At 42.1% G+C, this 14,695-nt stretch overlaps 1 protein-coding gene across 1 annotated transcript in view; it reads right to left on the reverse strand.

The window, feature by feature from the left end:
* Positions 1-14,695, reverse strand: part of LOC114665072 (monocarboxylate transporter 6-like) — a 73,404-nt gene that overhangs the window by 39,197 nt on the left and 19,512 nt on the right. Inside the window, exon 3 of the mRNA XM_028819446.2 lies at positions 11,563-11,706. Coding sequence (XP_028675279.2) covers positions 11,563-11,706 — 144 coding nt within the window. The remainder of the gene's footprint in view (positions 1-11,562; positions 11,707-14,695) is intronic.

Here is a 14,695-nt window from a genome sequence, read left to right on the forward strand (position 1 = left end):
TTTAACCCTGCACACTTTCTCAGTAATGTCTTTCATTAATCAAAAATGGTGACAGGTGTGTTTCAAATTTTTAAAAGCTGCATCTATTGCTCGTAAGCCCGTCAAGTATATCAGTGGAACGGTCCGGGTCAGCTCCATGCTCCCTTGTCACCTCTTCAACCTGGAAACGTCGATAGTCATAGACAGAGATGACCTGGGCAAACGAGGACACAATATAGTCCATCCGGCAAGGGGTTGGTGCAAAAGAGCTCAGTGCTTTCATTAAAACAACAACCAAATAAACACTGTCCAAATAGTGCAGTGATCAAAGTCTTCAATAAATAATCCATAAAATCCAAAGTGAATGTGGAGGTTGAAACAACATAAAAAAAATAAATGATCCATTAAAACGAGGTTAAAATCCCAAGGCAGGAATCAGTTAAAAACAAAAAAAAAACTGTCAATCCCAGGAGCATCCCTCAGTATCTCCTCTGCTAACCCCAAAGGGATCCCGCAGCCACAGGAGACATCCTGCTGACAGGCACAGCCAACCCTTGACCTCCGGTTCGGGTCACTGCTGTCACCTGCTCTCAGCAGTGCACCACACCGAGCCGAGCCTCGCTGCTCCTTTGTTTCCCGCTGCCAATCTTCGGCCTTGTGCGGGAGCTCCCTGTGAACATCTGGTCGCTCCACCTACCCAAAGAAATATTCAATTGGAATGGCCCTCTTTAGCCCCCCTCGAGGGTCAGCCCTATACTCCACCTGGGGCTCTGCCTCCTTTCCTCAACACCCTGGCGTCCCCCAATCCTCCTTTCCTCTTTAACCTCCTTCTCTCGTTTATTCTCCTTTCTGCCATGTGCAGGCTCCTTTATATGTGTGATATGCCACTACCTCCTAGGCGTGTTTGAGACACCTGACTGATCCACTCACATCTGCACCTGTATGTGTGATCAGCCAAGCACCCCAGTCAACCCTGGAGTGAAGCACACTTGCACACACCACACCCGACTGGATGCAGGATGCGATTATTTATTTAAAAACTGCACTGTGCTATGGACTTCTTATTACAATCAGATACAGAGTATGCGGTGACAAATAATACAAGATTAGGAAAGACTGAAATCTAGCCCATGTTTGTAGCCTGTGTAGCTGTTAAAAAGAAAGTAAAAGAAGAAAACACGACATGCTACAGGAATGCAAGGTCATGCATGTTATTTGGAGATTCATTTTAGCACAAGAACCCATTACAATCGATACTTCCAAATGGAGGCAGTGTACAGTATTAGAATATTCAGTATTATGGTTAGCAACTGTATCTTTTTTAAACTTCTGAAAATGCTCTCAACTTTCTCACATATACTATTACCTACCGACAAAGTCAAAACGGGTTTTACTTCAGGTCTCAGCTTTACCCTTCATTTAACATCCTGCATGGGCAATAACCTTTAAATCCCTAAGACGTAATAGACAATGTGACTAAGCTGCTTAAGCTTTGTGAAACTACAGGATTTCAACTATGGAGAAGAACAAAAAAGGGATGCTAAACTTTGCACAGTATTATAAAATACAACAGACATAAACACTTTTAATTACATGTCTATCTGCTTACAAATCCAATCGTGGGATTCAAAAGGAAACTGCCCGTTAGCTGTCTGCAGCACAAAACCATCCAGCTACAGACTTCAGTCTTAATAAAGAAGTATAACTCAAAGTAGATTTAAAGTCTTTCCATCCATCCATTATCCAACCCGCTATATCCTAACTACAGGCTCACAGGGGTCTGCTGTGAAGGAGCAGTACAAGAGAAAGCTGGAGCAGAAGTTGCAGAATAACAGCATGAAGGAAGTGTGGGATGGGATGAAGATCATCACTGGCTGCAGCTCGAAGCGGGGTACCACCATCGAGAGAGACGTGAAGAGAGCAAACCAAATGAACATCTTCTTTAACAGGTTTGACCACCCTAACCCACTCTCACTCTCACCTTGGAGTACTGCACCCTCCACACATCCTTCTGCTGATACCAGCATAGGAGAGACATCCCCCACCCATAATTACAACAGCGCAGGTGAGCAGAGAGCTGAGGAGACTTCGTGCCAGCAAAGCAGCGGGTCCAGATGGAGTATCGCCACGACTGCTGAAGGTCTGTGCATCGGAGCTGGGGGGTCCTCTACAGCGCATCTTCAACCTGAGCCTGGAACAGGGGAGAGTCCCGAGGGTTTGGAAAACATCTTGCATCACCCCAGTCCCAAAGGTATCACGTCCTAGTGAGCTGAATGACTTTCAGCCTGTTGCTCTGACATCACATGTGATGAAGACCATGGAGAGGCTGCTGCTTCACCACCTTAGGCCACAGGTTCAACACACCCTTGACCCTCTGCAGTTTGCATATCAGGAGAAGGTGGGAGCGGAGGATGCCATCATCTATATGCTACACCGATCCCTCTCCCACTTAGACAGAGGCAGTGGTGCTGTAAGAATTATGTTTCTAGACTTCTCTAGCACCTTCAACACAATCCAACCTTTGCTCCTTAGGGACAAGCTGACAGAGATGGGAGTAGATTCATACCTAGTGGCATGGATCGTGGACTATCTTAAAGACAGACCTCAGTATGTGCGTCTTGGGAACTGCACGTCTGACATTGTGGTCAGCAACACAGGAGCGCCGCAGAGGACTGTACTTTCTCCGGTCCTGTTCAGCCTATATACATCAGACTTCCAATACAACTCGGAGTCCTGCCACGTGCAAAAGTTCGCTGATGACACTGCTATCGTGGGCTGCATCAGGAATGGGCTGGAGGAGGAGTATAGGGACCTAATCAAGGACTTTGTTAAATGGTGCGACTCAAACCACCTACACCTGAACACCAGCAAAACCAAGGAGCTGGTGGTGGATTTTAGGAGGCCCAGACCCCTTATGGACCCTGTGATCATCAAAGGTGACTGTGTGCAGAGGGTCAGACCTATAAATACCTGGGAGTGCAGCTGGATGATAAATTAGACTGGACTGCCAATACTGATGTTCTGTGCAAGAAAGGACAGAGCCGGTTATACTTCCTTAGAAGGCTGGCGTCCTTCAACATCTGCAATAAGATGCTGCAGATGTTCTATCAGACAGTTGTGGCGAGCGCCCTCTTCTATGTGGTGGTGTGCTGGGGAGGCAGCATTAAGAAGAAAGACGCCTCACACCTGGACAAACTGGTGAGGAAGGCAGGCTCTATTGTGGCATGGAGCTGGACAGTTTAACATCTGTGGCAGAGCGAAGGGCGCTCAGCAGGCTCCTATCAATTATGGAGAATCCACTGCATCCACTAAACAGTGTCATCTCCAGACAGAAGAGCAGCTTCAGTGACAGACTGCTGTCACTGTCCTGCTCCACTGACAGATTGAGGAGATCGTTCCTCCCCCAAACTATGCGACTCTTCAATTCCATCCGGGGGGGTAAACGTTAACATTTAACATTATACAAAGTTATTGTCTGTTTTTCACCTGCATTATTATTATTATCAATCTTTAATTTAATATTATTTATTGTATCAGTATACTGCTGCTGGATAATGTGAATTTCCCATTGGGATTAATAAAGTATCTATCTATCTATCTATCTATCTGGAGCCAATCCCAGCCAACACAGGGCGCAAGGCAGGAAACAAACCCTGGGCAGGGCGGCAGCCCACCGCAGGATTTGAAGTCTTTAGTAAGCTAATTATTTGTTTTTGTTAAATTCTACCCTGGCAGTATGATATACAGCACAGTCTAAATACAGAGTTTAGAATTCCCAGCTGTGTTCCTATTTTGGAGCGTGTCCTCCCAATCTTCATGCTAGTTACCACCAAGGACTCTGTTTTCTGTCCAAGTTCAAAAAAAAAAAGGTGCACTTAAGGCTAAACTGGTGTGCTGTGAATGACGTTTGAGTTTGTACTTGAGTGAGTTTGTTCTGCAATTGACCGGAACATTGAGTGGATTGTGCCCTTGCCCGTGACCTTTCAGAAGTAGTGGTGGTGTTGTGGGCTTTAATGGGAGAAAGCAGGTAATGTTAATGGATTAATTTGCTGGTACAAATAAAAAAATTGGCACACGTTGTAGCTCAGGACCAGGTATTGAAGAGAAAAAAAACCCCACAGACTTAATATCATTTTACTCATTTTTACTTCCATGTGATCAAAAAATGGGCACTTTGAGATAACTTCATGATTTGATTCTAAATCTACAATATTTAAAATGTCAAGAAAAGCGGATTTTAGCATTGTGTCTCTGAGCGTATTAGGTGTGATCAAAAACTATGGTGAATGTTTTAAAAAAGAAACGTTTCTTGCAGTAAAAGATTTACAACTGCTAGTCACCCTCAAAATACTCTCCTCCACTTCGAATGCACTTATCCCAACGCTCCTGCCACTTTGCGAAGCAGTTCTGGAAGTTTTCTTTCGAGAGTGTCTTTAGTTGGGCTGTCGTGGTTGCCTGGATGTCCTCAATGGATTGAAATCGTTTGCCTTTCATGGTCATTTTCAATTTAGGGAACAGCCAGAAGTAGCATGGTGCCAGATCCAGCGAATGAGATGGAAAGGGACACAGCGTAATGTTTTTATTCGACAGAAATTGTCGTACTAGAAGGGATGTGTGACAAGGAGCGTTGTCATGATGAAGAATGAAACCGTTTCAACATTTTCCTCGGTTACTGATGTTGAAGGACGTCCTGATCTTTTCTCGTCTTCAGCCGAGTCAGATCCATTACAAAATCGATCAAACCGCTTGTAAACAGTCTTAATGGTCGGTGCAGTGTCACCCTAAACCGATTTTAACATCTGATGGGTATCCTGAGCTTTTTTCCCAATTTGAAAAAAAATATGTTAATGCGTTGCTCGATATCCATTATTAATGACAAACTTGAAAAACACACTTGAACTCAACAATGGCTCACAAACGACTGACAGTATCACACAAGTTGAAACTTGTCACAAACTCGGCTCTAGGATGGACATGTCAGAACCGGCATTGAATTGTTTTGCGTTGCTCTTGGATGGTGCTCTGCATCAACATTCACCATACTTTTTGATCACACCTCATATGTGCGTCTATGGAAACTGAAAATTGATTTTCATGTCGTAAAAGTACAATTTTCATCAAAATATTACAATTTTGCTCAGAAAACTATGCAATTTTTTTTTTGCGTTGTGTAGAGCACATCCTACAACCTAGCCAAATACAAACATTTAGAAGAAGCAGTTTTTGACATCGACTTTGAGGCCGAGACCGATGTACAAAGATAACTTGACACAAAAATTGACACATCTTCATCAAACCAGTAGCATCAGGATTTTCTTGTTGCCGGCTCCGGGCCTATTGTTTCTGGGTCCAGTTTGGTACAGTACTCATTTCCCTTATCCTTCAAAAATGGTTTGACCTACTGTATGTCCAACAGTAACTGCTGTAGAGACCATTTAATTTAACTGGGATTTTTGCAGACTGCTCTGTTTAGTCATGGGACCAGGCCCACTGATTTGCTGCAGTTTTGCACAAGTAGTAATATAGGCATACATAACAGCAAGCACATAATAATCACACTAACAGAAATGTACAGGGAGATTCACTCGAAAGAGGCCCCAAATATTTTGTTGTAACTCCCATTAGGATGAAGCAATCTGAACCAAAAATATACGCTCTATACCTTGATGTATGTGAAATCAATTGCATTACATGCAATGCTAGAAGTGGCTTCCGTTTTCTGCCTGACACATTTCGACGTGGTGCTCCATGTTCCCGAACGTATCGGCAAGCACCTTGGGGGAGTATCAGCAATTTCACATTGCATTTTTTCCTTCAAATCTTCCACAGTGCAAGGCTTGTTCCGATAGACTTTTCCTTTCAGCATACCCAAAGGAAAAAGTCTTTTGGTGCCAGATCCGGCGACCATGGTGGCCAAAGCCTCTTTGAAATTACCCTGTTGCCAAAGAAGGACTCAATTTCTGCCATGCTCCTGGCCGATGTGTGACTAGTTGCTCCATCTTGCTGGAAGTATTCTTCCGTTAGCTCACAATCATCCAGTTGATTCTGACATCACTTAAATGAATTGGTGAGCCAATAGGTTTGCATCATGAAGACACGCTGCTCAATACTGTACACCACCATCCTGATTAGAAGTCAAATGACTGAGTGAAGGGGTACGGGCAGTATGCACCCAGAAGTTGCAAACGGAGGTTAAACGTCACGACGGCTGTCCAGCACCTACCTTATCGCTCCAACGCAGGGGCATCTCGGCTTCTTCGAGGCTCCATGTTTCGTTCAGATTGCTTCATCCTAGCGAGGGTTATTACAGAATATTCAAGGCCTCTTTCAAGTAAATCTCCCTGTATAAGTGTGTCCTACCAGAGCACATGCTGGGTAAGGAAAAAAGAAATCAACAACACAGACCCCTCTGTAAAGGTCGACATGTACAGGGGCACTAAGCCTCCCAGTGCCAGTCTATCTATCTATGCTGCTTGTTTACTTCCTTTCTCCCAATGTGTTCATTTTCAAATGAAGTATTATTTACGTTTGTGACTTGATTCAATTTCCTGTTTATTTTACTCTACAATTATTTGTGTACATAAGAACTATGTTAATGTATCAGATTGTACAAGGGGGCTCCACCCCCTGCTCGCTTCGCTCGCCTACCCCCGGCGTTGGGTATCCTGAAATACATTAGTCGAGCTCGTTCGTTTTAGAGCCGAGCCCGCTTTCCCCGCGGCATTTCAGACGCGCGTTGTAGGCGCCTGCGTTCATTGAGTTTATCCAGGCGGGCTCGTGTTTGTATATCCGTCAGTCGAGCTCGTTCGTTTTGAACCCGTGCCTGCTTTGCTTCCGCAGTTTCAGACGCGCGTTTTAGGCGCCTGCATTCATTGATAATATCCAGGTGGGCTCGTGTTTGTATCGTTGAGCTGTATTGTGTTTGAATTTGGTGTAAAGCGTTCAGCGGTTTGTACAATCCCAAGCAGCACATTATTCCTAACTTCACTATGCAGTAGTGCCACTCACAATATGGCGGTGACGCCTGCGCCTTCACTCCGCAGTAGTGCCACTCACAATATGGCGGTGACGCCTGCACATTCCGTACTATGTCGGGTTTCACTATGCTGTGTAGGCGCCTTTGCCTTTCGTACTTTCCCGCGCCTTCCGACGTGCGATGTAGGCGCCTGCACCTTCCGTACTATGTCGGGTTTGCCTCTGCTGTGTGGTGTGGACGTGTAGGGTTCCGTATTCTCTGGGCTTGTTGCTTTATTTCTTATTTCTGTTAGTTGAGCTCTTTCGTTGTTGGCGGTGTATAGCGCGTTGTAGGCGCCTGTGCTTTCCGTACCATCTCGGGTTTGATTATGCTGTGTGTTGTGGACTTTTGTGGACTCTGTAGTCTGTCCCATTTTACTCTGGGGCGGGGGGCTGTATCCTCTTTTTTGTGTGGCTGTGTCGTTACCGCTTTCTGTACTATCTCGGGTTTGATTTGTGAACTTTTGTGAACTCCGTAGTCTGTCCCGTTTCACTCTGGGGCGGGGCGCTGACTCCTCTTGTTTGTGTGGTTGTGTCGTTCGTAGTCTCTCCTGTTTCACTCTGGGGCGGGGAGCTGATTCCTCGTTTTTGTGTGGCACCTGCGCACTATGTCTCCTGCGTCCATGGGCATGTACCTGCGTCCATATCCGGTTTACCATTCTCGGTTAGTAATATGGATATTATTGTACAGTACCATCGTTTGTATTGCATTGTAAAAATCGTCCACTGTGTGATTTCCTGTGATATTATAAAAGTGAAATTTGAAGTACTGATTTTTTTTTTTATTCACATAAGGGGGCTGGGTGGTCTCGTGGCCCGGAACCCCTGCAGATTTTATTTTTTTATCCAGCCGTCTGGAGTTTTATTTTGTTTTTTCTGTCCTCCCTGGCCATCGGACCTTACTTTTATTCTATGTTAATTAGTGTTCCCTTATTTTGTCTTTTTTCTCTTTCTTCATCATGTACAGCACTTTGAGCTACATTATTTGTATGAAAATGTGCTATAGAAATAAATGTTGTTTTTGTTGTTGTTCTTGTTAGCACACATTCCAGCCTTTTTAGGGGCACTTTTGCTGCGGTTAAGTTTTTCCTTGTACAGTACATGTCTAAGTGGTTTAATTTGTACTCATCCAAGTATTCTGAGAAGTCTGAAGTCTGTGACATTCCTAATCTCCTTACAATATTTTAGTATTACTAACATTTCTCTTATCGTCAAAATTCACTCTTTGAAAAATAAAAGATTTTAGCTCATGGAATATGAAGTCCAGACTTCAAGTCATGGCATTATTTTTTTTTTTTTTTGTTATGTGCCTGAAGCCAAACAAAGTCACTGAACTGCAACTAATAAACTTGTAAGGCACGTAAAATGCGTGATATCAAACTACACCATTTAGTACTGTTTTTACGGAATAATGATGCAATCTGCCAAGAAAAAGAAAACACTCCCTTTTCAATCTGCCATTCATTTTATTCTACCACTGTCTTTTAAAGGCTGTAACACAAAAGAACATGGGAGAAAGTTGAGATAAAATATCCTCACAAAGTCAAAACCCCAAAAGCCTAAATGACATTTTTCTTTAAAAATATCAGCTGATTTCTTTTTGAACTATATGCTTATTTTTTTCCATTTCCCTTTAGCAAAAACATGAATGTGGAAACAAAAAATGATGGTGATATTCAGAAGTATTTTAACTTACCATTCACAACTCAATGGGAAAATGATGCCTTACACTGTCTAAAACTTAATAAGAAAAAAATCTACAAGAGGAAGCAGTCAAAAACTTATTCAGAATTTGGAAAAAATTCACTAATGTCCTTAAACATCTACTTAACATTGGACTTTATGTCCACACAGCTCTCTGAATTGGGCAGGGAGGGGTGCAAAGCATTCAGTTTTACCCAATTTGATTTTATTTTAAACATTGTGGTCCCCAGGGGCCACTGCAGCTCTCCAAACTCATGACACAAGTTCGCTAAGAATAAAATGTTTCATTACAAGGAAGCGTTTTGCACACCACAACTACCACTCTAATTCTTCCACTCTCCATAACTCTGTTGCATTCAGTAAGATTGTCCTCTCTCCTACACTCTTCCAGTCAAGCTTTGTCTTCCTCCTCAAAATTCTGGCTCCCTGAACTGCAGTAGGCTGCTCCTTTTATGTAACACCTCCGTCGTCCTAAAACTATGGTCCGGAAGTACATCCGGGTAAGGCTGCGGCCTGACAAAGTACAGTTCGCTTGTCCCTTCTGCACCCCTTGACAGCACCCACAAATGACAGCAAAAAGGCAAGCCTGGGGTTGAATAAGGACTTAGTCAACAGCAGTTTTCAACTGATAATGTACAGTACATCGTTTATTTAATAAAGTTTCACTGTTTAACATAGAAATTCGGTAATACTGACTTGTTCATAAAAGGTTAAAGCATGGTTCGAATATATGTTGTGAGTCAATTTCTTGCTTGAAAATTACATTTATCTAAAATCCCTTATCTTTCACAGGATGCAGGAGGTTTATCCTTAGGGGTTTTCTGTATTTTCTTGCCTAAATTTTGTCTTCCCTCTTCAAATGTCTTTCGCACCTTGTTGGAGAAAAGCAACATGATGTTGTAACAAGCACATTTGATGATAAAAATGTTGGTCATAGGTGTGTGTTATGCAATGTGGCAAACCTGTACACAAAGGCAGTGGCATATTTGTGTTAACTGTGGACATGCATTTGCGATAATGAGCTATGATTTTGTTTCATGCTTATAAATTTAGCAATGATGCACCCTGTGTGTTTGTAAGGAAAAGAAACACTGTAAAGTACAGTATATATTTCTTTTCTAAGTAGATCATGTGCTTCTTAACTTCGTTGAAAACTCTACACAACCCAAGACATATTATTGTACAAAACAAGAAATATTTACAATAAAACATACATTTTGTGCTAATGATTTTACTTAAAAATACTAGGGGTCCTTGGCCCCTGCTCGCTTCGCTCGCCAACCCCCCCGCCTGTGCTACACACCAGCAACTTCACGTCTCTACCGCTCGTGTATGTGGATTTCACTTTCACCAAACAACAAAACTTTTAATTCTTGCAGATATGCCTCTTCATTGAGAAGAAACACTACTTTTCCCTGATGGCAACATGAATTAGACAATCTACAAGTCTCTGACTTAAACTTTAAATCCGAACAATATATTCGATCTCTTTTCGCTATTCCGTTATTTCACAACATAATAATTTCAGTTTGTTTGCGCTAATGCGATCTTTACTATAATTTTTTTGAGAATTTCAAATTTTCATACTTCCATTATCTCTAACCTGCTCTGCATGTGTATCATGCCAACGTTTCTGAATTCTTTACAACGTTCTACTTTGTCTTCTACTCTTTGTCATTTATTTCCTGCCCCGGGCCTGATTAAATCTCTTAGCACAAAGTCTCGTCTCGCGGGATATGAAAGTGTTTCTCTGAGAAAGTCACGTCTCGTCTCTCTTCCCAAGATTTTTTTATTTGTAATAGAGAGATATTATTTTTAATAAAAGATACCTTTGCATTTCAAGCATAAGAATGGTATATGTTTACAGTATTAAAGATATACGCCTGATACAGTAACTGTGGCCTGCGTCACCACCTTCCTGGACTAAATTCTCTGAGGCTGATGGAAAGTAGAGCAACTTTAAGGTCTTGTCCCTAATGACTCTTTTCTATTCTTTTTCTTTTTTTTTTTTAAGCATTTTATTGATTTTATTAAAATCAAATAACATTCCATACAAGCAAGTCAAGTTTAACAGAACTAGGTTCGAAACAAGGTTCTTTTTCTGTATCTTAGATATACGATAGAATGCCCAGTTGGGCTTTTGGTCACAGAACCCCAGAAGTTTTTCTCCACTGACCATCTGATCCTTAGCATAATTAAGCTTCTTTTATGACTGCTTTTCTTTGTTTTCACCTACTACCATTTGTAAAGAGCCTTGAATTATACTTTGTACTGGAAGGCCCTATATACAGTAAATTAATGTAGTTAAACTGCTACTGCATTTATGCCGCTACAGTCTACAAGAAGTTGCTTTAAGTTGAAACAGTCCCAGATGAGACAGTTTATAATTTTAATCTTGCCGAAAACAACTTGTTTCGGAGAACAAAAGAAACACATCTAACTGCAGAAAGTAGTTTTCTCAACTAACACTTTGTAGATCTTAAACCTGACTGAGCGCGATAGATAGATAGATGGATGGATGGATGGATGGATGGATGGATGGATGGATGGATGGATGGATGGATGGATGGATGGATGGATGGATGGATGGATGGATGGATGGATAGATAGATAGATAGATAGATAGATAGATAGATAGATAGATAGATAGATAGATAGATAGATAGATAGATAGATAGATAATTAATCCCCAAGGGGAAATTCATTAATTCGCAAATGTCAAAACAGCCATAAATGGCTATGAACAGGCACTCTCTCACTTTTCACATTTCAGACAACTTTCAATTTAATTTTCCAGCTGTGTTTTTTTAAACATACTTATGTTAACATTAAACAATATCAAAGGTTTTATACTTTCATACTAACCTGTGATGAACCCAGCAGTGAGATAAAGCTGACCAATCGTCTGGGAGAAGGAGCTAGCAGCCATGCCAATGCCACTCAAAATCCCACCAAGCATTACAGTGAAACGACAGCCATAGTGTTCCACTAAGATACTGCACAGAGGACCTGAGAAAGAAATACAATCCACAAGTCAATCTTCTACACAAGAATCTTACAGACAATTACAGAAGACATTTGTCAGGGTTCTTGTAACAAGGTATGAAGGGACTCCTCAGCCAAAGAAACAATTTGTAATTCTTTTTTCATTTTTAGGCACAATGTTAACTTGCCCTATTTTTTTCCTTTATTGATGCAGTGGGCTGGCACCCTGCCTGGGTTTGTTCCTGCCTTGAGCCCTGTGTTGGTTGTGATTGGCTCCAGCAGACCCCCATGACCCTGTGTTAGGATATAGCGGGTTGGAAAATGACTGACTGACTGATTCATATGACCATTTTCATAAAAAAAAAGTTCTACATAGAAATTAAACTTTGATATATCCCTTTCATGCAGACTGCTGTATTTATTGCCTCTAGCATGTTGCTTTCATCTGCTCTCCAGCTGAACAAAATGCTCTATATTAATAAAAAAAGCAGCTGCTAAAATGACTACTAAAAAAGGGCAGAGGATACACTTCCAAACCAAAGGCATGATATCATACATACAAAACTCCAAAGGTGATAAAGAAATAATAAAGTTAGAATTACAACAAAGCTTGACAAAACTAACAAGTAATCTTGAGTTAGGTTCCAGTGACAGTAAATTTAATCATTAAATCAGATCATTAATACGGTAGCTTTTACTTTCAATTAAACAGTCAAGAACATGACACACGTTACTGTGATTAAATTACTACCACATAAAATAATTCTGAATTAATTCAGAGTGTTTCAGTGCAAATCCTAAGCCTGGATAAATCGATGAGGTTTGACGTTAGGAAGGGCATCCAGTCTGCTACAATCCAACTGGAGTATTGGGAAACATACAGTGGAACATCGGTTCACGACCATAATTCATTCCAAAAGTCTGGTCGTAACCCGATTTGGTCGTGAACCGAAGTAATTTCCCCCATAGGATTGTATGTAAATACAATTAATCCGTTCCAGACCATACAAACTGTATGTAAATATATATATTTTTTTAAGTTTCTAAGCACAAATATAGTTAATTATACCATAGAATGCACAGCGTAATAGTAAACTAAATGTAAACACATTGAATAACACTGAGAAAACCTTGAACAACAGAGAAAACTAACACTGCAAGAGTTTGTGCTATAGCGCTACCAACAGCTGGCTAAAAACACTCTTTTTTTTTTAATGAGTTTTATGCACAGGGAAAAAAATGAACATTTGAAAAAATCCGTAATTTAATAAACCACCAATAAAAGTAACATTGCAACAATGCACGCTACGAATCGATCGCTGTAAACAGAAGTGAAAACAAAATCAAGCCCAGTGCATTCTTTAACTGCCTTCTCTACCTTATGTGTCCAGCCCTCTCTCTCGCTCACTCGCCCGCCCACCTGTGTGTGTGTGTGTGTCTGTCTCTCTCTCACGCATGCCTGTGTGTGTGTGTGTGTGTGTGTGTCTGTCTCTCTCTCTCTCGCGCCTGTGTGTGTGTCTGTCTCTCTTTGTCTGTCTGTGTTTCTCTCTCTCTCTCGTGTGTGTGTGTGTGTGTGTCTCTCTCTCGCACGCCTGTGTGTGTGTCTGTCTCTCTCTGTCTGTCTGTGTCTCTCTCTCTCTCTCTCTCTCGCACGCCTCTGTGTGTGTGTGTGTGTGTGTGTGTCTCTCTCTCTCTCTCTGTGTGTGTGTGTGTGTGTGTCTGTCTCTCTCTCTCTCTCACACGCGCCTGTGTGTCTGTCTCTCTCACGCACGCGCCTGTGTGTGTGTCTGTCTCTGTCTCTCTCTCTCTCGCACGCCTGTGAGTGTGTGTGTGTGTGTGTGTCTGTCTCTCTCTCACGTGCGCATGTGTGTGTGTCTCTCTCTGTCGCGCCTGTGTGTGTGTGTGTGTGTGTGTGTGTGTGTGTGTGTCGCGCGCTCTCTCGCTCTCTCTCTTGCTCGCTGCACAGCAAATGCACAGGGAGAGACTGAACACGTACAAACCGAAAGGGAAACTGGCTTGTTCGTATACCGACTGTGTGGTCGTGAACAGATGCAAAAGTTTGGCGAACTTTTTGGTTGTAAACCGATTTGTACGTGTTCATGACATGTTCGTGAACCGAGGTTCCACTGTATCTTCTTGTCAGATGTGCATCCCTCGATTTGGTTTGACAAATTTCAAACATGGGGGCTTGATGTGCCTCTTAGGGGGTCAATTGATTGGGTGCACTGTGAAGTGATTTGAATGCGACACCACAGCTTACCCATCTTCCTCTTCCATCCACAGCCGGCTTCACACATGTGCACTTGGGAGACAACTTCAGGGCTTGTCAAATGGTAATTCCACCCCGAGTCAAAGGTGGGCACTGTCACCTAAAGCTCCTCTTCTTCCTATGTCTGCATATCTGACACGTAATGAAACAACGACATCTAACATCACTTACGGGTTCTGGTCACCCGAGCCTGCCCCTTCTGCCTCTGCCACCTCCTAACCAGCTCAACCACCATCTTGTAGAAGCCTGGTGTTGGAATCTCGTCGGCAAAGACGTCCTCACATTTGTATTGTCAAACTGATTTTGTTACTTTGTCAACAATTATATGTGGATCACCTGCTGGTGCTTTTATGATCTTGTTTGAGGACCAGAACCTGGAAGATGAGCAAAGACATCGCCTCAGACTCCTCCACTTCCAATAGGAGTAATCCCCTGCTCAACATGGCATCATTCATTTGATGACCAAAAAGGAAAATGTCCTGGTGTTTCTCAACCCAAACATCTACATTTAAATCTTTTTTGTCTTCCCACCTGCCTAAGGCAAATAAAACGAGGGCACCACTAGTACCTGCACTCTTTTTATTTTCAACTGTATTCTCTACTTATAGCATGTTAGACTGAAAGTGGTTCGTTAATACCAACTATTAGTTGGCTAAATGTTTTTCCATTTACCACCAACTGTGAAATACAAACAGTTCTTTACCATATTTAAAAAATTAGGCATTGTTCTACTTAAAGCTCTTT

The sequence above is a fragment of the Erpetoichthys calabaricus genome, chromosome 14, assembly GCF_900747795.2.
Source record: "Erpetoichthys calabaricus chromosome 14, fErpCal1.3, whole genome shotgun sequence".
In the NCBI taxonomy this organism is placed as follows: domain Eukaryota; kingdom Metazoa; phylum Chordata; class Cladistia; order Polypteriformes; family Polypteridae; genus Erpetoichthys; species Erpetoichthys calabaricus.